We start from the raw sequence: 26,190 nt of genomic DNA, 5'->3' as shown, positions 1-26,190 counted from the left end.
ACTTTGAAAGTGGTGTGATCGTTGGTGCCAGTGCAGTGTGTCTGAGTATCTCAGAAACTACAGATCTGCTGGGATTTTCTCACACACATCTCTAGTGTTTGCAGGGAATAGTCTGAAAAACAGAAAACACCCAGTGAGTGGCAGTTGCCTGGGAGAAAATACCTTGTTGATAGCTGATGTCAGAGGAGAATAGCAAGACTGCTTTAAGCTTAGAGGAAGGCAACACTAACTCAAATCATCACTTTGTACAGCCAAGGTAAGGAGAAGAGCATCTCTCAACGTGTTAAACATTGAAAACATTGGACTGCAGCAGCAGAAGACCACACTGGGTGTCACTCCTGTCAGCTAAGAACAGGAAAATGAGGCTACAATTATAACAGGCTCACCAAAATTAAACAATCAAACACTGGAAATATGTTTCCTGGTCTAATGAGGGCTGTTTTCTGCTGCGAACTACAGATAGTAGGGTCAAAATTTGGCATAAACATCCTGAGTGCATGGTTCCATCCTGCCTTCTATCACCGGTTCAAGCTGCTGGTGCAATATTGAGGGGATATTTTCTTGGCACACTTTCACATCCGAGCATTGTGTAACACCACAATTGTTGTTGATGATTGTTGCTGTTGCCATTACATAAGGGATTTTTTTCAGACTGACACTGTGCCCATCTTCTGATGGCAGCTTCCAGCATGAAAACATGTCACAAAGCTCAAACCATGTCAAACAAGTTGTACTGGTGAGTGCATGTTATTGTCTGTCAGAAAGCTTTGCTGAACTCAATTGGATTTTATTAGCTGTATAAAACATGTAAATGCAGCCCGGATAGAGGCTTGTATAGCACTGTATGGGGAAAAAAGCGATGTGAGCTGTTGGATGTCTGGAGGGAACTTCAGCCTGTCAGTTGTAAATGCTGCATGGGTCTGACAGGAAAAGGAGAAATGAGAAAAATCACAACTATACCAAAAGTAAAGGTGACACAGGACACTGCACACTTTCACTTTCTCTCCAGTACAACTTAATAATAATAATAATAATAATAATAATAATAATAATAATAATAATAATAATAATAATAATAATAATAATAATAAGCAGCAGCACAAAATTTAATATATCTGGAGAACCCAACAGCAGGAAATGGCACTGATGAATTCATTGACATAGTTGGAACAACAAGTGTTAGAGAGAAAGACTGAATGAATGAAATGTAATATCCTGTTTGTAGCTTCGTTGGAAATACTGCAAACAACATCATCTGACGGGTCAGTGTAGATAAAGGTGCACACTAAACACGGACTGATTCTACACCGCAGAGAGAGAGAGAGAGAGAGCGCGCATTATTCATGAAGTGTAAAACAGCCGCCACTAGAATCAATCAATCTTTTTTCACTTTGTGCCACTTGTGCGTCACTGAACGCGCACGGCGTCCTGCTGCTGAAGGAGAGGCTGCGCATTCATAGGCACAATCAGACACTGGGATTTACTTGTTCCACACACAGTTTCACTGCGTTTTATTAGTTGTGCGCAGAGACGTGCATGTCGGATCAAACAAACGGGGATCTTGTTAGGGGTGTTTAAGTTGCGCGCTATGGCGCATGTAAGCAAATCCTTCTTGCCAATCCAGCTGTGCGCCTAGAACATATTGGCGAAACAACTGAAACCTTTACAACATCAGGGGAAACGGAGAAGAGGATGACGGCTTCATATAACGGATCCAACATAACGACGAATCACACCAACCAGTTCGTCCAGCCGCCATGGCGCATCGCTCTCTGGTCTGTTGCCTACAGCTTCGTGCTGGCGGTGGCGGTGTTTGGAAACCTAATTGTGATATGGATCATTCTTGCGCACAAGCGCATGAGGACAGTGACAAACTACTTTCTGCTGAACCTGGCGTTTTCGGATGCGTCAATGGCTGCTTTCAATACTTCAATAAACTTTATCTATGCCGCTCACGGGGAGTGGTACTTCGGGGAAGCCTACTGCAAATTCCACAATTTCTTTCCAGTCACATCTGTGTTTGCAAGCATCTACTCAATGGCGGCAATAGCTGTGGACAGGTGGGTTTTATAAAATGCAGTAAAAAAAAAAAAGTTAAACAGATAATGTTCTGTTGCTCCACATGCACCTCATACACCAATTCGTTTTTTATTGGTCACCGGGTAAATTGATTAAGGTCTTATTTTAGGTTTACCAACAGCCTTTAATCAGTTTCTGTCATTTTTTTTTCAATATTGGAACAAATAATCACTCAGTGTGAGGATGTTATACAAACACTAGAGTTCAGACCCTTCATTCAGCAATGGGAATATATCCCACTTATGTGCACAGTCTTATTAAATGCAACTAATAATCAGAAAAATAGAATATTAGAAAACACACAGGATGAAAGATAACCTTGACACTTTAATCTGGATCATTTTATTTCAACCCTGAGTTCAAGCAGCACTTGTGGGAATGTGAATTAAAATCAGTGTCTTGCTTCAAGTCAAGATGCGTTTTGCAAGGCAAATGAATGTATTAACTTGTTCCCTTATAGAAACTGATTTGGAGTCCTCACCAGTTTAGTCTGATGCCTCTGTTATCAACTTCATCTTTGTCCTTTTTTGTTCCCACTCTCTGTCCCTGCTGTTACACGTTTTTTTTGTTTGTTTTTTCCCCAATTCCCAATGGAGTAGTCAAGTCGTGATTTGCATAATTGTATTGGAAAGGCAGTTCCTCAGGGGGGTGACTGCCATCTCATACACCTTGAGCCTGTTTCATAGATTTAGTTTTACATTTCAATGCAAGTGAATCAGACTGAAACAGTTGTTTTGGACAGAGTCTGTGCTGCAGTGAATGACTCTGTGTATGCCAACACCCTAGAAAAGATTGCCCTTTCCTCCTACACGCTCTGGCTCTCTTGCTTTCTGCCACATGCACATCTTTTCCTTTTTTTCTTTTTTTTTTTGCTCATTCACACGTCCTCTTTTCTCCGTTGGTTCGTTTGCAGTCTTTCTCTCTGACAACCCTTGTGCTTTCCATTAATGTGAGGATGCAGTCAACACTATCACCAGGGCTTTGAAACTGATCAGTGGACCATCATACATCATAATGTTTGAATAAAGGGATTAAACTGATGAAAGAAGTAGCCACAGGCTGAACATAATGAAAAGACAAAATCATGTGAAAGCTGCAAGCAAGTGCAGTGTGTGTCTACAGCTAGTGTTCACGTGTCACAGTGCGTTGTGTTATTGTCTGAGGTGTTTTCTTCCTCCAGTGCTTCTTCTTGTCGCTCAAATGGAACAATGTAATTCCTCAGGCCGTGCTCATTTTGGCTTCTCTCAACAACGACTTACATGCCTTTATATTTTTGGTCCACAATGTCCATTCAATTTGTCATCTGTGTACAGAGAAAGAGAACATCGGCATGACCTAGATGATGTAGATGTAACCTCCGGTCATGCTTTTCGTAACCCCAGTATGGTGCTGTCTCCGCTCTGATGTCTTGAAATGGCATGAGGCCACAGTTCATGATCATCTGTGAATTTGTCCTTCCTGCTGAGTCTCTCAGCTGCCAAGTGTGTTTCCTTGGGCAGCGGAAAGAAAAGAAAACAGGTTTCTGTGTGAAAGGTAACACCACTGAAGATTTTACAATGTCCCTGTGGTCATTTTTTTAAACAATTTTTTATACCTCATATAATTATTTGATTATTGATTATTGATTTTATTGATTAGCATTCAAATTCAAATCTCAGTGAAAACAGTGAGAAAAAAAAAACAGTGAAAACAGAACAAAAATCTACCATAAAGAAAGAAAGCATGAGACAAGGCTAATCAAAAGGTATTGGCTGAAGCATTTGCTTATTACGCCAACCCTTTTCTGTTGTCTCCCTAAATGTTCTTCGATAGATATCAAAAAGGTGTACACTTGTGTTATTTTATTTAGGTTTTTCATGTTTGCTCACTGCAAGTCCATTCCATCAGCTGACATTGTGCTCTGGAACATACTTGATTTAATTATATTTTGGAGGTCAATATTGTAACAGAAATTAATTTCTTAAAAGCTTATGTACAATTTAATTTTCTTTGTTTAAATAGCTTTAACTGGGAACACTTAACATAGCTTTTACTAAAGAAAATGCAATGTTGTTCAAATGATAACAATATAAAGAAAAAATGAATAGAAAACCATGGCTAGTAAGGATTAAGTACAAATAACAATTAATGATTCCTTTGTGATACTCTAAAGTGAGGTTTGCAGACTGATTAAACATTTTTCTTTCCCTTGAGGACTTTTGAGAGAGCACTTGAAATGTACCTCTGTACATTATTTTTGGTCTGGACTCTTCATCTGAGGTAATCTCTGCTAGTTAAGCACATGCTGGTGATTGAGTGAATGTTTACTTGGTAATAAAACAGTGTTGTGACATAGCTTCAAAACAATATGCTTTCCAAAAGCTGTCCTGTGTAGCTTCAGGCATGACAGGCTTCCGAGTCACACCCAGTTCTGTTGTCTCCCTAAATGTTCTTCGATAGATATCAAAAAGGTGTACACTTGTGTTATTTTATTTAGGTTTTTCATGTTTGCTCACTGCAAGTCCATTCCATCAGCTGACATTGTGCTCTGGAACATACTTGATTCCACATTTAACAAGGTCCAGTGAGAAGCAATAAGTTCCAAACAATTACTGGTGAATTTGCTGTTATCCCCGAGAGGGTTGTGGTCACTGGAGTGAAAGGACAAGGCCTATTTTTTTTTTTTTACCATCCTATGAAGATTGAATTAGCAGCTCTAAGCCCCTGTGATTGCCTATTGAAAATCATGTAACATCCTGAGCTGAGTTCACGAAGATGGTAATCTCCTGTCAGTGTTTCACTGTGTCAGTCAAACAAAATCTCATCACAGCTTTTTAGGAATGAATAATCCATCAGCTTCCCCGAAATTCAAACACCCCCATGTAATTGGACTTATACAAGACTGCCTTGTAGAAAATGAGGTATATTTTTAATGTTGAAAATGTCGTTGAATCATAAGTTGAATTAATGGGCGATTCAGTCAATTCCACTTGTGCATTAGTGACATTTTCCACTTTAAAATTATACTTTATATTCCAGCAGCTTGTTGAAGTTAAATGCTTAGGTAAGAGAATTTTTTTTTCTTTATTGCATACAGCAAATAGACTTGATGCTATCTTTTAAATTTCACACTTTCTCAAATAATTACTTTTGAACTGTGAAATATTGTTTCATGTTTGCCTCTTGAGTCCTCTTAAAATCCTTGACATGAAACAACTTCAGAGTGTATAACGACCACTGATTTGAAGACAAATTTTGAGATGTTACGATCTGTAAAAAGTAACTGCAATAAAGACAAAATAATAACATTAAGGATGTGTTAACTCTGACATGTACGTCAGCAATTAAATAGAAACACAGAATTCTCTTTTTAACCTCTTTGCTGTAGGTACATGGCCATCATCCATCCTCTTAAGCCTCGACTGTCAGCGAAGGTCACCACAGGGGTTATTGTTTGTATCTGGAGTCTAGCTATAGTTTTGGCTTTCCCCCTCTGCTACTTCTCAACCATCCAAACCATCCGAAGCATACCCCAAAGGACTGTCTGCTATGTGGCCTGGCCCAACAGGAAGGATGACTCCTTCATGTGAGAAAGATTTATCTGTTTTTTCTGCTATGTCTGATGTTTGAATGTGTTGGATGTACTTATACAAATAATACAAGCAAGATGAAATAAACTAATAAATCCCATCCTTCATTTTACACATCACTCAGTACATTTAAACAAAGTAGAGCAGAGCAGTATTGTTGGAAACACTACAGGCTAGTGTTCCCGTTTGAGCATTATGTGTGCTAAGCTCAGCAAAAAATAGCAATTTTACAACATATTGATTTAATTTTTGTAAGTATATAGTTGTACAGTGGTAGTTTTGTTTAAAAGGTAAAGACAGTATTTGACAGTATGCAAGTATTTGGAAAACATAAACCCTATGACTACATCTGATGAAAACTTGTGCCATTGTCAGAAAAATGGCAAAATATGCAAATATTGCAGTGTTTACTGTCATATTCATTAGCATTATGAGAGTAAAAGATAGCATTCCAGAGAAATTATGTTTTTTTTCAGAGGTAAATAAGAATAGAGAAGCATTCAAAAAATGCAAAATATAGTAAACACACCAAAACAATTTGTTAATTTATTGTCTTTTGTTATTTTTTCTGGAAGGTAGCACCAAATGCAGTCATTTGGGATTATAGTGCAAGTGTTCCCAGAATGTTACATTTATCAGTTGCAACAGGAACTAAGAGCACAGAGGTGGACATGTTTATACAGCATGAAACATATACTATGTGTGAGTTATGTATGATTATTTTTTAAGTGTTCCCACTTCTTTGACAATTTTTATACCTTCTTCTTAGGTATCATATCATAGTAACAGTGCTGGTGTACTTGCTGCCCTTAGTGGTGATGGGCATTACTTACACCATAGTGGGGCTGACACTATGGGGTGGTGAGATCCCTGGAGATTCGTCTGATAACTATCATGGACAGCTCCGGGCTAAAAGGAAGGTAAGCGGGCTTACAGGGGAAATAATACACCAGCATCTGAAAAATCAAGATATGACCTATGGGAACCCAATTTGCAACTGTGAATGTGATAACTGTTGAATGCTTAAAGGCAGAGAAATGGGAATAAGTATTTTTCTGCCACTGAGAATCCTGAAGCTTCAGAGTACTTTCATCTTGCTTCTGTTTTATAATCTAAAGTAAGCCAGGATAAGGACAGCAAACCCTGCTGCGTATATTTGTCTTTACTTTGCTCAAGCTAGAAACCATTTCAGCATGCACCAAGGCAGAGGAATTATGCAGCAGTGCACATACATTTAGGATTTGTATTTAAACTTTTGTTTTTTTTAATGATATAGTCACTGTAGATGAAACGTTTATTGTTGAATGAGGGGAAGACTCTCAGACTGCCACCAAACTTAATTATTTTCTCTGGGCCTATTTTGTGTACTTCTTTGGACATGCCATGGTTAGTGTAGCGTTGCCTTGGAATAAACATCCAGTGGAAGTGGATGACAAATAATTTTAACCTTGTAGTCTCCATTAGACAATTTAAAGTTGTGAGAATGCAGCTGTTGTTAAAACACACCATATTTCACAGGTAGCTTGTTCTGCTGCCTGCTGTCAAAAATAATGGATTACTGCTGTAAGGCTATTGATGTAGCACTTTTCTTCTAATGACTGTAGCTCCAGTGACTGTCCAACCAACCAGTGGGTATTAATTTTGAAAACGTCATTCACTTCAATTGCCTAAAATACTGAAAAAAATGCACACAAAAAGAAAAGAGAGAGAGAGAGAGAAAATAACACAAAGCAGATCTTCAAACTGCTGTAGAGGTGATTGTGATAAATTAGGTTTGTCATAATATTTTTAAAGTACAGATTACAGCTAGGTTAGAAGGACCCACATAGACCCATATTTGTATAACAAATGTGTGTATCCATATGGATATATTCAGTTATTTATAAAATAAATATTATTGGAAATTGTACTTTAATGCAATTTAAACTTGGACTATGTATACGTTTCATAGTTCTATGTTTTTTTTGTTTGTTTTTTTTAAATATCTGCTAGTCTGCTCTAGTCTCACTTCAATAAGTTTGTATTGGCTGTACTTTGGGTGGTTTTTTTGGGGACCCAGTTAGACAGATGTAGAGCCTGGCAGCTCGGCAGGCAGCCGGCACACAGGACCACACAACACGCCGGCCTCTGATGGAAGAGAGGCCGGATCAAACAGCATGCCAACCTTGGGCTTGGCAGGACTCCCGCACACTTTGACCTCTGTCTCCAGCTTGGCAGGTCCTCCAGGTGCAACAGACTCCAGTGAGAACGCCGCTGTACCAGGTGGCACCGCTGTACCGGGTGGCACGGCCAGTCCCTCCGCCACCCGGACCTCTGGGCTCAGGCCGAACTGGTCCCCCGTTCGCCTCATCCTTCGCCTCATCCTCCACCTCCGGCTGGTGAGGTTGCTTGCGTGCCTCATCCTCCACCTCCAGCTCTGGCTGCACAGGTTGAGGACACAATGGTTCCTCTGCGGCCCTCCTCCGGGGAGCTGGAGCAGGTGCAGGCACCTGCAAGGCTCCAGGTGCTCCCACCCAAGAAGTGGGTATGGGCGCAAAGGCAGGCTGCGTCCTGGCTGGCCCCACTCTGCTGGCCCCCTCTCCTACACTGTTGGGGAACGCCGGTGGGGGTGGCGGCAGTGTCGAAGTCCAGGCGCCAGCCAAACACCAACAACAACAATTTAAAGACAGGACCCAGTTTCCATTTTATGCGACAATTGGGGATGTCCCTCAGGTGCGTCTGCCTTCCCTGCAGCGGCACCGCAGACCACGCCCCACTACAAAGGCATTTTAAAAAAGCAGCCATTGTTGGCTCACCCACAACTATTATCTAGCTAATGCTGCTGCACACCGATTATGCTTTGGTTTAGCTTTGGACCTTTTTCTAATTTTGTCAAAAACATTTAATTCTTCTTCAAATAAAATGTCTATTTGCTAACAGGCATGATCTGTTATTAATGCCTTTCACGGTGTCTTCACGGTGCCAGCAAAATTATATCTATGAAAGAACAAAACATATTTACTTTTCTCAGACAACACTAATAAAGGTAAATATATTGGATAGATTAGAAATCACTGGAGGAGATGTAAGGTCCACTCAACAGTAGAACAGTCATTACATTTACTAAATGATGTGCTTGTAATTTTATATATAGATAGATAGATAGATAGATAGATAGATAGATAGATAGATAGATAGATAGATAGATAGATAGATAGATAGATAGATAGATAGATATGTCTGTACGGGGTTTTGTACATAGACATATTCAGATTTGACCCCAGACATATATTTTGTTCACTTGTTTTAGAGCAGAATTGTTTAAATCTTAATTTTACCATTTAATTTTTTTGTTTTTTGTAATTGATGAAGCACTGTTCTGTTCTCATTGCTGGTTTACATGGTACAGTGTGTTTATCTGAGCACATGAATGTCATGCAGGTTGAGAGTACAGTGCTCTGAGTCTCTGGTCAGAATAGATTACACAAAGGAGAGAACAGCACCAGGCTTACAAGCTAATGTTTTTATGGTACTCCAGGCAAAACATACTAAATAAATAAATATATATATTCAGCTCAGTGAGCCGAATCAATTTGAAAACTCATAAAAAAAAAATCAGCTTGGTGACTGGCACAGAAATGTAAATGAATCTGATGGAAATATTGTTGTGTCTACAGCTAAATAGACACTATAACTATAACTCATTTGAGTAAGTAAATGCAGATGGTGTCAGGGTTCCTGTTCCTAAAATGACTTCATGTTTTTTTCATGTTTTAAAGGATTGTGTCGCCTTTATGAAAGTGTTATAGACAATGTACATAGAAGATGTCAAACTGTGCATTGTGAACCCATTTTAAAGGAAACTCAACTCCAAGTTGACCTTAAATTGCTTTCAGCTCTTCATGGTATTAGTGAACAAAGCTATGGCTCATTAGCTGTGTCCCAGTTTAGTTTTACTTATTAATTCTGAGCAAATTAAATTTAATGGGTTCACAGTGGAAAGGCTTGTCAGTACGCATTGAGTTTAACTTTTTTTTGAGCATGCTGACCATGAGCTTTGCAGTCAGTTCACTGCACAATAAACATGATTAGCTCCATAAACGTGCTAAAAAATGAAAGCAAATACAAAAACATCAGGTAGAATCAGTTCAATATTTTCTGGAATCACTCACAATTTTCTTTTTCTGATTGATGCCCTCTGCGTTGTCTGCCACATGGCCATCGTGCTGGACCAAAACTAGTGTTAAAATAATCAACTGTGGCCGTCACTGTGAGAAAGAAACATCAAGCACAACTTAGCTCGACTTAAGCTTTCCTAACTTTGTAACATAAAATCTAATAAATAGATACATCCAAGAATACAATTTTACTTAATTGTTGGAATTTAAAAATGAAATAATAAATGAAAACAGACCCAGGATGAATACAGTGTAAAAAATGAACTTATGTTATTTGCACTGCTCTTATTTCAATCATTAGTCTGCAAACTGCTGTTATTTACAGTTACAGTTGTGTATGTGGAGACTGAGGTTAAATAATATGTGACTGATTCGACATAACAAGTTATGTTATGATAAGTAAAATAAAATAAAAGCTTTTTTCTAAATGTTACACCAAATAAATGTCCCTCTAACTTCTTAGACGAACGAGCAAGTAAAAACATCCTGTTGTCAGAGCTTTTCAGTCATATCAGCTCACTTTGACCACAGTGAAACAGAATTCTAACTATAGCCAAAGATAACTAGAGTAAATATAAAATCGATTTTTAAAAAATGATAATTTCATTTGTTAAGGAGAAAAACCTTCCTGTATGAAAAAGTATTTGCCCCTTAAACCATATAAATGACTGTGCAAAGCTTGGCAGCTTATTGCATTTAGCCTATTTCACTTTCTTAGACAGCATCTAATTAAGTGATTTCTTAAATCAACAGGTCTGGCCTGAGCCTGGCTAGTGAAAGTGGATTCAGCTTTCCAAATATAATGTTGTTAATCACAGTTAATTCATGATTTAATAACAGAGGTCAATTAATTTCGTCACATAATGCCAGGCAGGTTTGGAAAGCTTTTTTTCCTTAGTAAAAAAAAAAAAATCCTCATTTACAAAGTACCTTTTGCATTTTCTTGGGTTAACTTTGTCTGTAATACCAAATTTTATTTGGTGATCTGAAACATGTAGGTGTGACAAATATGAAAAAAAGCAAAGAAAAAAAGAAAGAAATCATGAAGGGGAAATACAAATTTAAAACGTTATTTTCAGACAGGCCAGGGAAAAAATTCAAGCCAATTTATGGCCCTTAATATTTGTTTTGTAATTAGAGTGAAAAAAGTATGTGTCAGGGCTGGTCTACTGTGCGACTGGGAAGTTGCAAGCCTGTAACCATGTTTCTGTCATTTTGCTCATAAACCAACAACACAGATTGAATTTATTTTGTTTGTTTGTTATACAGTCTGCAGATTTAATGTAATCTTACAATTAATCAGGCTTAATCTGAGAGAATGTTTCAGTGCAAAAAGAAATTATAGTGACATCTTACTACAAAGATCATAACGCAAGCATGTATGTCTTTTCCCTGTTTTGTCCAAGACGTTTCACTGAATCTGGATGAGACTGATTAAGTAAACTACCACAGGAACTATGTGTAGTAGCTTATCTCAGAAAGGAAAAAAAACGTTATTTTCCTTGTTGTTATTGGTAACACTTTCCTCTTTACTCAGAAAAAAAATTCTTATTACTTACATATATTACTTATAAATTTATATTAATTGACAAAAAACCCCGGTAACGGTTCACATCCATGAACATAGATTCCTTTTTCATCATAATTTCACAAACAGCAGGGTGTTATAGTACCGTACAGACAACAACGCAGCTGCTGCATCTTGCTCATTGCTGTCAACTCCTCAGCTTTTACAAGACGGTTCTTTTGCAGCGGACTAGCTCTGCAGGTTTGCTTTGGCAGAGTTTTTACACACCCATAAAGTGGAGTTGTTCCTCTGGCTGGAACTGAACCAGTGACCTTGAATGTGTAACTCAATATATCATCTTTAAAGCAGAGGTAAAAGGAGAATACCTACTACCTGATAAATTGCTCACTTACTTAAAAGTATCTAGCAAAACAATGTCCTCATCATCAGCCAAATTATACCTTCGCTTGAATGAATCTTAATACTTTGAACTGCCGAATCACGTCTTTCTTTTTCACCGCATTTCTGGAGCATCTCATGACATGATTTGCTCACATCTTTCTAATGCCAAACTGCCTTCAGTGGGTCTTCTGCCTGAGCGCCAATCAGCATGCTAATTAACATGATAAATGACAAAGCTAATATGAAAGTTGTTTGTAGGTATGATTTTTTTTTCCATGTTTACAATCTAATTTGTTTGTTAGGTCAGCAAGATCTGCTATTTAGTACTAAAGACAAGGTATATCTACTAATATTAGCTCTGTAAAGCTTTGACATATTAAAAATTTAGCTACATGTTAATGCTATCATCTAGAAACTTAATGTCCAAACTCAGTGAAAGAAATGTGTAACAAATATTAATTATGCTTCATGCAAAACCTGAGGGGGACCTCACATAAGTCAAATACAAGTGTATATTTTAGTCTGGACCAGAGAAACAAACTGCAATAAAAATACCTAATAAATACAGAAATGATTTGACAGTGTCTTGTTTGTTTGAACCAATCATAAAAAAGACACATTTAAGCTCAGTTTTGTAATTTTTCATCCTAATAATAGATTTCCTGTGCAACAGGTCTGCGAGATGAGACAAAGCAATAAAAGAAATCTTGATTGTGTGCATCATTTCTCATCGTTGTGATGAAAAGTGGATTCACACTGCTGCATTGTTTTGAGTTAATCCATTCTTCTGCAATCACAGCACCATGGGTACTCTATTTTAAGCTCATGCCTGGGGCTGTGCATTGAAAATGTCAGTCTGACACATGAAACACTAGTGACCTGTCGCAAGACCGCTGTGCAGTCCTTTAAGGTAGTTTGTGCTCAGTTTTTCTTTCTTGGTAGAGTCTTGAGAATGATACGTGAGAAGGTAAAGATCGGTGTGGATTACATTACAAGATGAGTTATTTGTAGATATTCAGTACAGCAGTGTTAACCTGTATCGTGTGCAAGTGTAACACTAACATCAGCAATAATGAAATGTTTTAATCCCATCTGGGTTCATCCATGGCCTGAGAGAGACAGTCATACAAGCATCAGTCAGTGTGGAGGGTTATGCTACAAAAGCTTTATTAAAGGTCATTAATAATACCATATAACTTTGCTGCTTTGTTTTGTTTTTTGTTTTTTTGAGTGCATGCTGACCTTAAGGTGTGTCACACTCTTTCTTCTCGTCAGTGACTGATCAAAACAGCAATTAAATATCGGCCTCACACCTTGACAAGGACTCCAGCTGAAGCCCTCACTGCAGGCACAAATCATATGCCTGTGGTACCTTGAGTCTCCCTTTCTTTTATCTACATTTTGTCTGCTCTCAAAATATCGTTTATTATTATTATTGTAATTAAATATATTATTACATTATTCTATGAATATTGTTGCTTTAAAGCTTTACTGTTTATATACTAATAGTTCTCACAGCTGCTAATATCTAAACTTCATTCTAGGTCATTAGTAATCATTATTTTCTCGTTCATTTTTTCATTTTATTGAATGAGTTTCTCTGTTGCTTAATCAGTTAATCAATATTGTGTTTTATTCAAACTCACTATTTGGCGATATCTGTTCCACACGAAGCATAACTCATTTTAGTTTCATGCTCAGTAATGTGTGGTTATTTACTAGCTTAATGAAGTCCAGTGTTAGGGCAAACCCCAAGACTGTTTTGGTGGTTTACGGTCTAACTCTAAATTATTCATATCTCACTAGCTTTATTACTTTTTGGGTTTTTTCAAAAGGAACTGAGCATTAAATCAAAATGTCCCATTTTTTTTTGCACATTTCCCACTTTTCATTTTATTTAGATGTGAAATATTGTGGTAATGGAGATTTTTAAAGAAAGGTTCAGTTAGTATGTTCACTTTGGCTTAATTTTGTTTTTGCAGTTAAATTATGTATATAACCTATATATGTGATATAAATATATATGAATTGAATGTTGGTGCTGGACTGTGTGCTACATTTGATTCCCACTCTGTGCTCCTCAGGCTGATTTCCACATTGCAAGCAACATATTTTTGTGCTTTTCTTCCTCTACAAGCTTCACACCAACAGGGGACCAAGTACACGCCTGCAATACAGCATGTAATGTAATATTCAGTGAGAAAGGACTACTTTCATTTAGTCCCTTTTACATGTCTTGATATAAAATAGCTTAAAAGGTTTCACAGGAATGCTACTGTACGCCAATTTAGGCTTGACTAACACAATGTTTTTAAGATGTAATACTGAATACAAACACTTGAGATTCTACTCTTAGACAAACACATGTTTGGTCAGAAGGCTTTAGTGTCATATTTGAACACACTGGGTTCCTTTTACATCCATCCAGATATTCGTCTTCTGCAGCTCATCTGCGTCTGGCTTGCAACAACCTACTCAATCAATCAATCAAAGCTTTATTCGTCACATGCAGGTTGCCCTGCAGTGAAATGGGACCCCCCCGACCTTACACATATAGCACAAACATTACATGGGGATACAGGTCGGAGATTGGTAGAATCAGAGAAAAAACATTGAAATGTACACTACAATGGGGAAAGTACAAGAGGAAAAAAAGAGACCCCTACTCATGCTATGCTTCCATGGGACAGCATGAGAACAGGAAACAAAAAAACTCCTCTGCACAAAAAAAGCACATAAATGTCCACAGTACAACATTGTGAAGACATGACAAGCCACAGGGGTGGGTGGGGGGTGAGGAGTAATCCGAAGCGAACACAGCAGCCGCCCTGCACAGCGCTACCATTCCAGCGTGGCACACAGACCCGCTGTGTAAACAAGCATTGAAGGCGTTGGAAAGGGAGGGGGGATGAGTGAGTGCCTATCAGTGTAAGTGTATGTGTGTGCGTGTCCATAGTTCAGCTGAGACAGTGTCCTTCGGCCTATCAGGCTAAGTAAACAGTCCTCCAGCCAATCCAGGTGTCCTTGCATGGGATGGGAAGAATAGCCGTAGCACAGTCGTTATCAGGGAGTGATTGTTCGGCTCCAGCCTTGGGCCTGCAGCTGGCGCCGTGATGGGGATCCGCAATGTTCATGTTGATTTTGTTAATTTCCATGCGAGCAGCCCAGGAGAATTTTCAGGCTGCTCTTTAACACTCCGACGCTGGTCTCTCAATCTTCCGTTGGAGAGTCGCGAGCCTCCCCATGATGGTATCAAACTTCTGTTCCATGGTGTTGTCATTCTTTTGATTCTGAGACCTCACAACTGCAGTGATCCGTTCCGCGATGTCTTCCAACTGTCGCTCAAGGGTCTCATTTTGAGCAGGCCTCTCTCTGATGTATCCCCCCATACGCTCAATGGTGTTGTTTTGAGCCTTCACAGCAGCTGTAAGCATCTCCAAGGTGTTGACCATATTACGTTCGTTGTGAGAGGTTGCGCCTCGTTCCATTGCGATTCCAGCGGGCAGCCTTGGGGGGGTTTGAACAGCCGGTTCCGTTCTACTCTGGTGTTCCTGGGAAATCTGAGATATAACCACTCCATGTCCACTCATGTCTTCCCCAGGGCCTCCTTCAGTTAGACCAAAGCACATTGCCTAGGAGGCATCCGAGGTAAATGTTGAAACCACCTCAGTTGGTTCATTTCAATATAGAGGAGTACTATTCTGCACTCTTAGTGTGTTTGGAAATAATCTAGAATAGCATTTTACTGAGGTTAGGTTAGGTTAAGTTGGGAAAATCACTGGACAAAAAGTCTTAACTATGATTAAAAAGAAAAGTATTTTTGTCCAGCGAAGGCTAGCTCCTGTTAGCAATAATTAGCAGTTTTGGTTAGTTGTAGAAGAAAACGCTATTGAATCGCGTTAGTAAAAGATCAAGATATGGATTAAAATGCAGTCTTCCCATTATCAAACGCTGATTTTCTTCATTAGCACAGTGAGGGGGCTTTTGAAGCCAGCATCAACCAATCAAGGTCCTGACCATGAGGATTTGATGACTTGAGTGTTGCACTGGGCTCTTCAGACAAAAGGGCCCTACAGGATAGTAACTGCAGGTGTCAGACTGTCTTTTGTAGCTGTCTCAAAAGCATTTAGTATCTTTTCTCAAGATAAACCAGAGAAAATATGTTGAGTCCAAATCTTAGACACTGATTAAATCATATTATGATTTTCCTTAGATTTTTCCTATGTTTTGTCATCTGCCTTCCTGCTACCCTGCTGTTAAAGGAAAATGATCGTACCCATAAAAACAATTTTCTTTAAATTGAACTGAATTCACTCAGTCTTTCACACACATTTCTCAATTATGTTTTGCATGGGGTAGATTTACTGCAATAAGCTGTTAGTTGTTAAGAGGCTATATCTATCTATCTATATATTTAATATAAAATAATACATATATATGCGCTTTAGATTGGATGTCAAGAGGAGTTCAAGTATTTAGGAGCCTTGATCACAAGTGCGGAAAGTGTTGAGCAGATGATTGACAACAAGCACCTCAGTTCGTCGGTGAGCGACTTGTTTGTCACGGTGACTGCAGAGCAGAGCATGAAAGCAAAGCGGGTTGGATGTGCAGCCATAAGCTGTGGATAGTGATATAAAGAATGAAATCACAGATACAAGTGGCGGAAATGAGATTCCTCTCAAGAGTGTCTGTTCTCACCCTGAGAGATAAGGTGAGGCTCAGTCACTAAGGAGCAGAGATGAGCAGCCGCTCTTCCGGATCAAAAGTAGTCATTTCAGGTGGTTTAGGCATCTATATAGAATGACTCATTCAGGCATTTCCAAGACATGCTGGTGAGATCATGTCTCTGAGATGGCATGGGCACGCCTCAGTGTTGAGCCAAGACAGCAAAAAGCAGAGGCTGGGGGGACAAAAATTTAAGGTTACTTATACTGCTATTTAATGATCTGAGAGGGAGTAAAGAATAAATACAAAGACAGAATTCAAAGGCTTAGTCTACCTGTGATACAAAGTCCACAAGTACAAATAGTTGAATGTCACTGCTTGTACAGTAGAATAACAAAACTGTATTTCTTTCTTTCTTTTTTTTGTAGGGTTAAAAATATCTTTAATCTGGAACTTAACCTGTTCCAAGCATAAATTACATATCCATGTACATGGCGAGGTAAGCCACCTTCATGTTACAGAAGCCCCAGGATTAATCCCAAGAGTCACCTGGATAAGATGAAATGCTGCTTCGTAGTGTAGGCCTCCAGTGCAGATGGATTTGTGTCTCCTCCTGGGATCAAACCAAGCACGTAGAACACAATAATATGGAACTACTGCCTCTAATTTCTCATAGTGCTAAGTGTGTTTGTTTGTTTTTTGTTGTTGTTTATGTTGTGTGTGTGTGTGTGTGTGTGTGTGTGTGTGTGTGTGTGTGTGTGTGTGTGTGTGTTAGATGATTTTTTTAAATACTGGTATTAGACTGAAATCCTTTTTTCTTTAGGAAAATGTGTCTTGTCTTCCTCCCCTCACCCCAAATGCTCCTCCCTGATCCTAGTTCTGCCAGCAGTTCCTTTCTGTTAAAAGGGAGTTTTTCCTTCCCACTCTTGTCAAAGTGCTTGCTTGAATATTAGACTGAATACTTTACTCTTGCAGTTGCTGCCTTTATAAGTAGCCTGGTGCTAAATTACTGCCAATACTGTGAGCTCGGTTTTAAATAATTGTTGTTACATCTTACTTATTGTTTTCGCTGGATTTCACTTAAATTTAACATGACTGTTACAAAGCATATGATTTTAGGTATGAGCCCCTGTTTGTCCTCAATTTTTCATTCTAATATTGTCTGATGTCACTTTGAATTCAAAGCTCATTTGAGTACACTGCTAGACAGAATAAGCCCTTTGTCCCCATATATTCTCTTTCCTTTCAATAACCTCCAAAACACCCAAGGTAGAGTATGTAGAAATAAACCTTTTGCACTCTAGCCATTATTTGTTTCAGTCTCTTGTGCGTCACAGAATATCCTTTTTAATATTGTTTATGGACCATAGTTGCATAAGGAAGGGACTGTGGGTTATTTTTACTGCACACAAAATGTTGACCACTGTGGACTACATTTTACTGTAAAAGCTTGAAAAACAAACTCTGTCCTATACTCATTTACCAAAAAGGTGCTTTTTTGTACTTTTGTTTGATGCCCAATGGTACAGATACCTAATCTTCAAAGAAATGCTTTATATTCTGTTCCCCCTTTAATATTATGTTTGTTAACATAATAGTTCATTATTATTATTTAAAGCATACTTCTTAAAGTAAATATTTAAGTTTGTGTGATTACGTTTTCTGGCCGTCCAAATATGGACCATTTAAACAAAATAAGAGAATTTAGCAAATGTGTCTGTCGTTCTGTTAAGTTATGAGCATGTTTAGCCTGAAGAGGAAGTGCCTGTTTGGCTTTGCCTTCCAAGGTATATTTGCAAGAAATCAAAAAGTGCAGCAAGATTTTTAACAGCTGTTCCTGTAGTGTTCACTGAAAGCATTTCAATTCAGCTCAATCGAGTTCAAGTGAATTACTTCATATATATAATTAATATAACACCAAATCACAAATGCAGCCACCTCAAGGTGTTTTATATTGTAAAGTAAAGATCCTAAAATGATACAGGGAAAACCTCAACGATCACACGACCTCCTGTGAGCAAGAAGTTGGAGACAGTGACAAGGAAAAACTTCCTTTTAACAGGAAGAAATCTCTGACAAAACCAGGCTCAGGAAGGGGCACCCATCTGCCAACTCAAACCAGTTCGAGATGAGGGGCAGAAGGCATGCTGGTAAACACAGAGAGATTGACAATGATTCTAAAAGACTGTATGTTTTAAAGATCTTTAAAGGAAGAAAATAGGTTTGAAAACTGGCTCCATAGGCAATGCAAGAAAGTCAAACACAACTAAAAGATGGACAAGAATAATAAATAAATAACAGCATAGACCATAAGATATAAATGGTAGTAGTTACCATCAGTTAACACGTTCGAAATCAAAATGGATAGAAGCAATGGTTGCCACTATGTCTTGCTCTTTTATCTTCTGTCATCCTTTCAAGGCTCTGTGACACACAAACAAAATGTCCAGCCTTTTATAAATGTAGAGAGGTCCTACAAATAATCTAGTGTAAAATAAACTTTGGAGTCAAAACCTTCCCCTCAGCTTTTCCCCATAAATTACACCGCTGGAGGATTCTTTTGCTACAGATCATTGTACATGCAATGGAAACATTTATACTTACACACACAAGGTCTTTTATTGGTCTTTTGACTTGTTTAAGTTGTATTATATCTTTTGGGTATCATCCTTCATTTAATGTAGACACTGTCATTAAATAAAACAGCAACTAAGTGTTTCAACCCTGTTCAGCAGCCACCTAGTAAGGTTTACCACATAGTTTGTATTATGCCATAAACTTCTTTTTAAAACATATACTCAAAACAAAGGGTTCCAAGACTTTGTTTAGATTTCAGGGAGGACTCAGACATGTCTGTTTTGTATCTGCAAAGCTTTCTGCTCATGGTGCCTCTCTAGCCTCTCTCTGAAGAAACAAAGTATTGGAGATTTTGTTCCTGGTAACCACCCAGATACAATCCACTGCAGTTCAGAATTGCCTGAACTGCCATCAGTCAGGCAAAAAAGTAGGTTTTCCTCTGACTTGATTTTTATTAACCTTTATTTTTCAATAAATGTAGCGTGTTTAAAATGGGCATATTGATATGGTTTGATTCAATTCTTAAATGGTTCCAAATGCAGGATGTCGCAAAAGTGGAAAGGCATGCAGTTAACAAAGGGAATTTAATAAACTTACAAAAGATAAAACAGTGCATTCATACCGAAGCTTTAGGTAAAATGAAAAAACAAAACAAAAACAATAGCTCAATGATCTGAAGTTATCTGGAAAAAAGACAGGACAAACACACAAAGAAGCGCAATTACCAAAATAAAACAGGAAGTAGAAACAAGGAAGGCAAGGGAAGTAACACATCAACAAAACAGAGATAGATAAAAGAGAAAAGAAAAACTGGAATGCTGGGGGAAATATAAACATGCTAAAACACTTGACTGATACAGAATCCTAGATGCTCAGTGGTCCTGGGTCTTCTTTCTCATTTGTTTAAATTTTTGTGATGCTCCAAATGTTTTCAGTTTGTGAAAGAATTGAACTGCAGGCAAGGCAGTTCAGCACCTGGACTGTTCTTCTATGAAGTTGTGCTGTTATTCTGAAACCTATAAATACCTCTCAGCATTGATGGTGCCTATTAAGCCGTCAATTCCATTACGACTTTTGAACTGAATGGTCATAACGAGTCTCTTGTTTTTAGTCTGGAGGATGCAGAGTCTATTTTTCAAAAAAGAAGAAGAAGAAAATTATGATTTGTTTGACCACAGACTCACAGACAGTGTTCTTGAGTCCATGTAATGATCTTCATGACAGATTTCTCCAGATTTTCTTCAAATGTCATTCAATTCAAAATGATTTTATGAAATGTTTCAGTTGAAAAAATTCTGAATTACATTATCATTGTTATTATTATTATTAGCATTACTCCATTTCCATGTATAAAAAGCAGAAGTAAGGCCAATTAAGGAATTGTTATTGCCTCAGTCTGATCCAGGGACATTTAACGTTAATTTTAGCATCTCTTTTCCCATAACAGAGTTGGCAGAAGAGTTATTTTTGGTACTAATTATTTGGTGTTTCACGTATTTGTGTGATAGTCCTATTACAGCATTACAGTAATAAAAGTATAATTTGCCTGCTTTTGGACTGAAGTTATGTGCACCGTATTCTTCTTTCAAATGATTGTCATTTATCTATGCTTTTCATCATTTTGCACTCTCTCTGTTTCAGGTGGTTAAGATGATGATTGTTGTAGTGGTGACGTTTGCCCTCTGCTGGCTGCCATACCATGTTTACTTCATTGCAACAGGTCTCAACAAGTTTCTGAGCAAATGGAAGTACATCCAGCAGGTATACCTGTCGATCATGTGGCTTGCAATGAGTTCCACTATGTACAACCCCATCATCTACTGCTGCCTCAACAGCAGGTGGGTAACAACAGTGTTGCTAATTTAGCATTGCTACTTAACGAGACAACAAATGTGCAACTAATTTTGCAAAGGCACCTGATGCATGAGGGAATTCATTCAAGGTCTTTTACACCTGTATTACATAATGATTTGATTTTTCAATATATTTTTTGGCATTTTAACTTTATTGGCTTTATTGGATAGACACAGCGAAGACTGACAGGAAAGCGGAGGGAAAGACAGAGGGGAAGGCATGCAGCAAGAGGCCACGGGTCGGACTCAAACTCGGGGTGGCCGCTTTAAGGCACGCGGCATATGGTCACCTGCTCATCCGACTGAGCTAAACCGGCGCCCATAATGATTGTTGTTTATATTGAGATGAAAGCAGTTAAGGGATTGTCATTCCCTCAGTGCATTTGTATGATGACTAGGAAGGCCTACAGTGTTATCTAATGTTAGCTATGCAAAGTAAGCTTCTCTATCCAAGAAGTATCATAAGCTACTTATCATAAAGAAGTCAGCTAATGCTTAACTGTTAGCTAACTCAAGTAGCTGTGTTTCAGTAGTAATATATCAGTTGCAATACTATTGCCTGGGGGAATGCTACCTCCAAAATAACATTTGCTATGCTAGCCACACTTGGTCAACAATGCAGAACAGACAACTACGTTGCAGCTTCACATCTAGCATCCCTACTAATAATGACAGACACCACTTCACTTCCCACTAAAGGCAAAGGTGAAAATGAAGACATGACCCTGTGTCTGTGTCGATAAGATACAGAGCGTACTCATAATATGTGTCTTGAAACTCATCAGAATTGCCCTTGAATCTTAAGCCAACTGCAGACACTGTCCTAAGGTGCTTCAACACTGACTGGCCTCTCAGACAACCTTGTCCTGCATTTACCCAGTGTGAGCCTTGGCATTCTAGACACATAACTTGGGGCAAGCAACTCATCAGTGTAGATTGGTGGGTGATGATGTGTTTGTCGGATCTTCTCATCACTGATGACCATGATCCACTTGTGGCCACATTGAGTCGTGGCCACAGGCCTCAAGAGCAGCTTCGGCAAGTGATAGGTCATTGGGTACCTGAGGGTTGGACTAGAGGATGTTTGTGTTACCACCACTCAGTCCAGGCTTGGGACAGTTATAGTTCTCAGGTACAAATTCAGTGGCCTCATTACTCTCTTCACCAAGGAGAAAAATGACCTTCTTGGTAGTTTTCTCAGAGGCTCTTTGGAGCAGCTGTCTCCACAACCCCTACCACTCAAATGACAGGGTATTTAAATCTGCACAGCACATATACTGATGCTGATACTAGTTTCTCCCAGTCAAAAGTGGAGATACTTTCAAGTGCCAGAAACAGAAACAGTTGTCTCAACGGTGCCACCACTCTGCCAAAGATGAATTCAAAAATGAAAAATAGACCAAAAAGGCATTTCTATAAAAGGTTTTGGTGACTTCAGAGAGTGATAGCATTCTCCAGATGGATGGATGAGTGGATGATACAGAGCCAGCTGTTCTGCACCTCACTATGCAGAAAAACAATTTCCTTCATGCATTGCAGACCAGCCTGCCACCATGGTCACTGAGAATAGAACATTCAAAACACAGAGACACAAATTGGCTTATGAGAACAACAATAACCAAGTGATACAGAAAGCAGTTTGCTGTATGCCTTCCTCACCTCATACGGTGGTTCATTTACAAGCCAAGGAGGGGAACACTTGCTTTTTCAATTAGAAGAAATTATGCAAGATTTAACAGAAATAAAGGCCAATTAAATGACAAATGAACTCATTTTTTTGTCATGTGTTTTTCTCTCACTACAACAGGTTTCGAGCAGGCTTCAAGCAAGCATTTCGTTGGTGCCCTTTTATTAAGGTGTCCAGCTACGACGAGCTGGAACTACGCTCTACACGGCTAACCCAAACACGCCAGAGCAGTATGTACACACTGACACGGATGGATAACACCATGGTGGTAGTTTATGACCCTGCTGAAGGTGATGGCAGCGCTGTAGGTGGCACCGGAAGGAAGCATTCCCTGCCTGGTAGGAAGAGAAGCTACGTCACTTCTCGGCACACAGAGATTGCTGGTTGCAGCGACACCGCTGTGAAAACACAAAATGGAAGCGCTCCCAGCGCTCAGCCTGAAGAATTCCCTTGAACATGAGCATTTCCAGATGTGTGTGTACACAAAACATTTCCATGTGTAAAGCTTTATACGCATGCATTCTTACACCGCAGATGTACAAAAAAGTGCGCACGGTGCTTGGTTAGCTTAGAAATAGAAATACTGAGAGCAAAAAGTTTAACTCTTGTTCATTCAAGTTCACCCTTTGATACAAATCACTGTAAGAAGCATTTAAACACAGCCATCTGTCCTACAGCTCATTCAGTTGATGATAAAATTATTCAGTTCTGATGGAGATCAGATCAAAAGCCTGTTTTTTATTTCACCCCATAACAGCTGTGAACTTCACAAAGGATGGGCGTTAATGGCTTCAGGAGAAGCCATGAACGAGTGGCTGCAGAGAGTCACCAGCGGAACAGCTGCTGATGGAATTCTTTCTAGCACTACATGGCTCTGTGTGTAACTCTTGGTTATGCAACTGTTTCCTGGTGACCTACAATAAGCCAGAGGAGAAATCCAGTTCATTTCCACCATGTCAATAAACAGGCAGCTCAATGAGCTTACTGAACGCAAACTAGCCATCTAGGAGCTAGGGCGTCATTGTTTTATTTATATTTTTCAGTCAAGTGAAAGGAAAACAATACAGGAAGTTGCATGGTGACGTGCAATATATAAGGATAGCGTTGTTCCGCTACCGGTGCCACTGCTGTTTTAACGCTGTTTCCCTGTGTTGCATGGAAATTGTTGCTTGTGTGAACATCAAGTGCTGAGATGGCACCAGGCAGTACGACAACCTCTGTTGTGTTGAATTTACAGTTTACAGTGGAAGCATACTGTGGCAGATCCTCAATGACTCAGCATTCATCAAGTCTCAGACATGAAAATTTTCATATTTTTGGTCTATTCATAGATTTTGCTGTTAAGAGATTAGATTTGTCACTTGTTTTGGTAATCAAGCATAATCATAGTTTTGGTTTCCTATTGAACATACCGAGCTTTGGAATAAAAAAAAAAAGATTTTGTGATCAAAGCTAAATACAGTTTTGGTATTTTGTCATTTATATTCCATGTTGATTAACACATAGCGAACAGATATTCAGCTGTCACATAGTATAGAAAAAAAAAACCAACTTTTTTTTTTTGTAAATCAACCAGAAGGTACAGCCATACAAACACAACACAAATGTCCTTAATTATCCTAAAGAGATTTGAATGTTAATAGACTCATGAAAGTATTTTCAAAGAATGTGAAAACATATATGCTGTGCATTTTAGTGTTTTGCATTTTTAAGTTGTCCAATCATTTTTATTGAGGTTGGTTAAATATTGAGACGTATTAATCAAAGTATTTTGCTGTTTCTGTGTGTAAATAATGTGTTTGTTTGAATGTACAGCACGGTGTGTGCCTCTCTCTGTTCAGCGGTGACTAAATTGTTTGTTGTGTCTTTAAAGTTTCTTTCAGCATGGGTCTCTTTCTTTCTTCTTGGTGTAAAAGCAGTATACTATATTTTAAACACTTAATTATTATTCCTGGTAAATGTCAAGTAATTTGTTAATATGAGAATGAATAACTTTCTAATTCGATATCACATTTCTTATATAAAGGCCTCCAAAAGATTTCTCATTGCTCTGCTCTGTGAGTACTAATATATTTGCTTGTAGCTTTATTGTATATTGGTCTTCTTCGTCGCATTATGAGTGTTTACAAGTGACAGAATATGCTTATGATGAAATGTAGCTGTGACTTATTGCAATTTTTAAAAAGACGTTAAATGTAAAAAAAAAAAAAAAAACACTACAAAAGATAGCCAGAAAACTTTTCAGTATTACTGTTCGTTTATACAAAAGATTATTACTGTGCTGTGCTGCATCCAAGAATAATGTTTTGTGCAGTTTGCTTTGCCACATACAGTACATTGCAACATTTGATTTTGCAGTTACAAGATTGTTTGCGCTCTATTACTCATCTTGCGTTATCTTTTCATTATTGTGATGAATTTCTGTGTCGACGTAAGCCCGAGTGTTTCAATAATTTAAACATGTCCTTTTGTAAAAAATTAGCTTACTCAGTTTTGAGAAGTGGGCTACCACCTTTGCACAAAAAATAAACGAGAAACAATGTACTTGCTGGCAATCAGAGATTAAAAAACACGTCAAACTATATTTGATGTATGCATGTGTAATGCTAAACATTACTCTCTGCAGACATAATCGCTGCACAGCACAGACCTTAATTCTACTCTCTGTCATTATGTCAGTTTTGGTGCCTGCAGCTACTAAACAATAATTCACATCTATTTTGTGGTTTAGCAGCTTCTGTCTGATGATGAAATCCAGTGCAAAGATCAGTCCCTATGAAAGGAAAAATCGACAGCACAATGTTACAGATTTTAACATTAAATTCAACTTTAATAAACAGCCAGTGTGTGTTGTGTCCTCTGTCTTGTTATATAGAAGTGTTTAACAAACCAGACAAATTTATTACAGTGGGGGGGAAAGGGGGTTCAGTGCCAGGTACTCATCTGCCTTCTATCTCTCAAGGGGACCATTCAAAGCTGTTGATGCAATTTTTCAAAATGATATAAACCTATAAATGGGTCTACAAACTGCCTTCATGACAGATATCACAGGGGAGTAAATGTGATAGGCCTTGTGGGCGTAGTAAAGTCTGTATGAGTTTGGCTAAAGGGGAAAAAAAATAACAGTATTAAGGCAACTTGAAGGTGACAAAAAAACAGCTTTGAGGTAGCTTATTGAGTTTTCACAGGGAGCTGGCTAATAGTGTTTAGCTGTTTTGAGAATGAGTAAATGAAATTCTATCTGCTGCTGTCTCAATCCCCTAAAATTTTCAGTTACAAGCTGTGCCGCTTGGATATGTTTCATCTCTCTGCCGCCTCAAAGCATCATTACCGCATGGCTTGTCTAATCTAAAAGATGCTTTGAAATTTATGTGCTTAGCAGGAGCTTTTAGCTTCCGGTTGTTTTGTCATCAAAGCAGAACATTTGAGATAACTTTCCTTGATTATTTCTTTCTTGTTACTTAGTCTTCAGTATTTCGGCTGCAGCATTTGATGCAACGATCAGCAGTCAAGTAAAAAGAAAAACCTGTCTACATGAAAAGTGAGTTAAACTCATCAGACAGCTGATACTTTTTTTTGTCTGTGGTGGTATCTCTCTGTTGATCGGATCATAATCTCACAGTTTAAAAACAGGAGGTTTTTTTTTTTTTTTTTTACATCGTAGGCAGGGAGTGCAAACAAACGATCATCTGGA

General features: G+C 38.5%; 1 protein-coding gene across 3 annotated transcripts; it reads left to right on the top strand.

Moving 5' to 3' along the window:
* The first annotated feature begins 1,337 nt into the window (after window positions 1-1,337).
* Window positions 1,338-25,335, top strand: tacr3a (tachykinin receptor 3a). 3 transcript variants are annotated; one of them, XM_082538022.1, is made up of 6 exons: window positions 1,338-2,060; window positions 5,447-5,644; window positions 6,418-6,568; window positions 20,598-20,794; window positions 22,617-22,834; window positions 23,254-25,335. In XM_082538022.1, exons 1-6 carry the CDS (start codon window positions 1,693-1,695, stop codon window positions 23,280-23,282), a joined length of 1,161 nt encoding a protein of 386 aa, XP_082394148.1. In that variant the 5' UTR covers window positions 1,338-1,692; the 3' UTR covers window positions 23,283-25,335. The 3 variants fall into 3 exon arrangements, with proteins under 3 accessions (XP_082394148.1, XP_082394147.1, XP_082394146.1); XM_082538021.1 differs by having other exon boundaries at window positions 22,617-22,968; window positions 23,254-23,278; XM_082538020.1 differs by having other exon boundaries at window positions 22,617-25,335.
* The last annotated feature ends 855 nt before the right edge of the window (window positions 25,336-26,190 follow it).

The sequence above is a fragment of the Aulonocara stuartgranti genome (genome assembly GCF_965226115.1).
Source record: "Aulonocara stuartgranti genome assembly, chromosome: 6".
Lineage (NCBI taxonomy): Eukaryota > Metazoa > Chordata > Actinopteri > Cichliformes > Cichlidae > Aulonocara > Aulonocara stuartgranti.
This window is presented reverse-complemented; position numbering and strand designations above follow the sequence as displayed.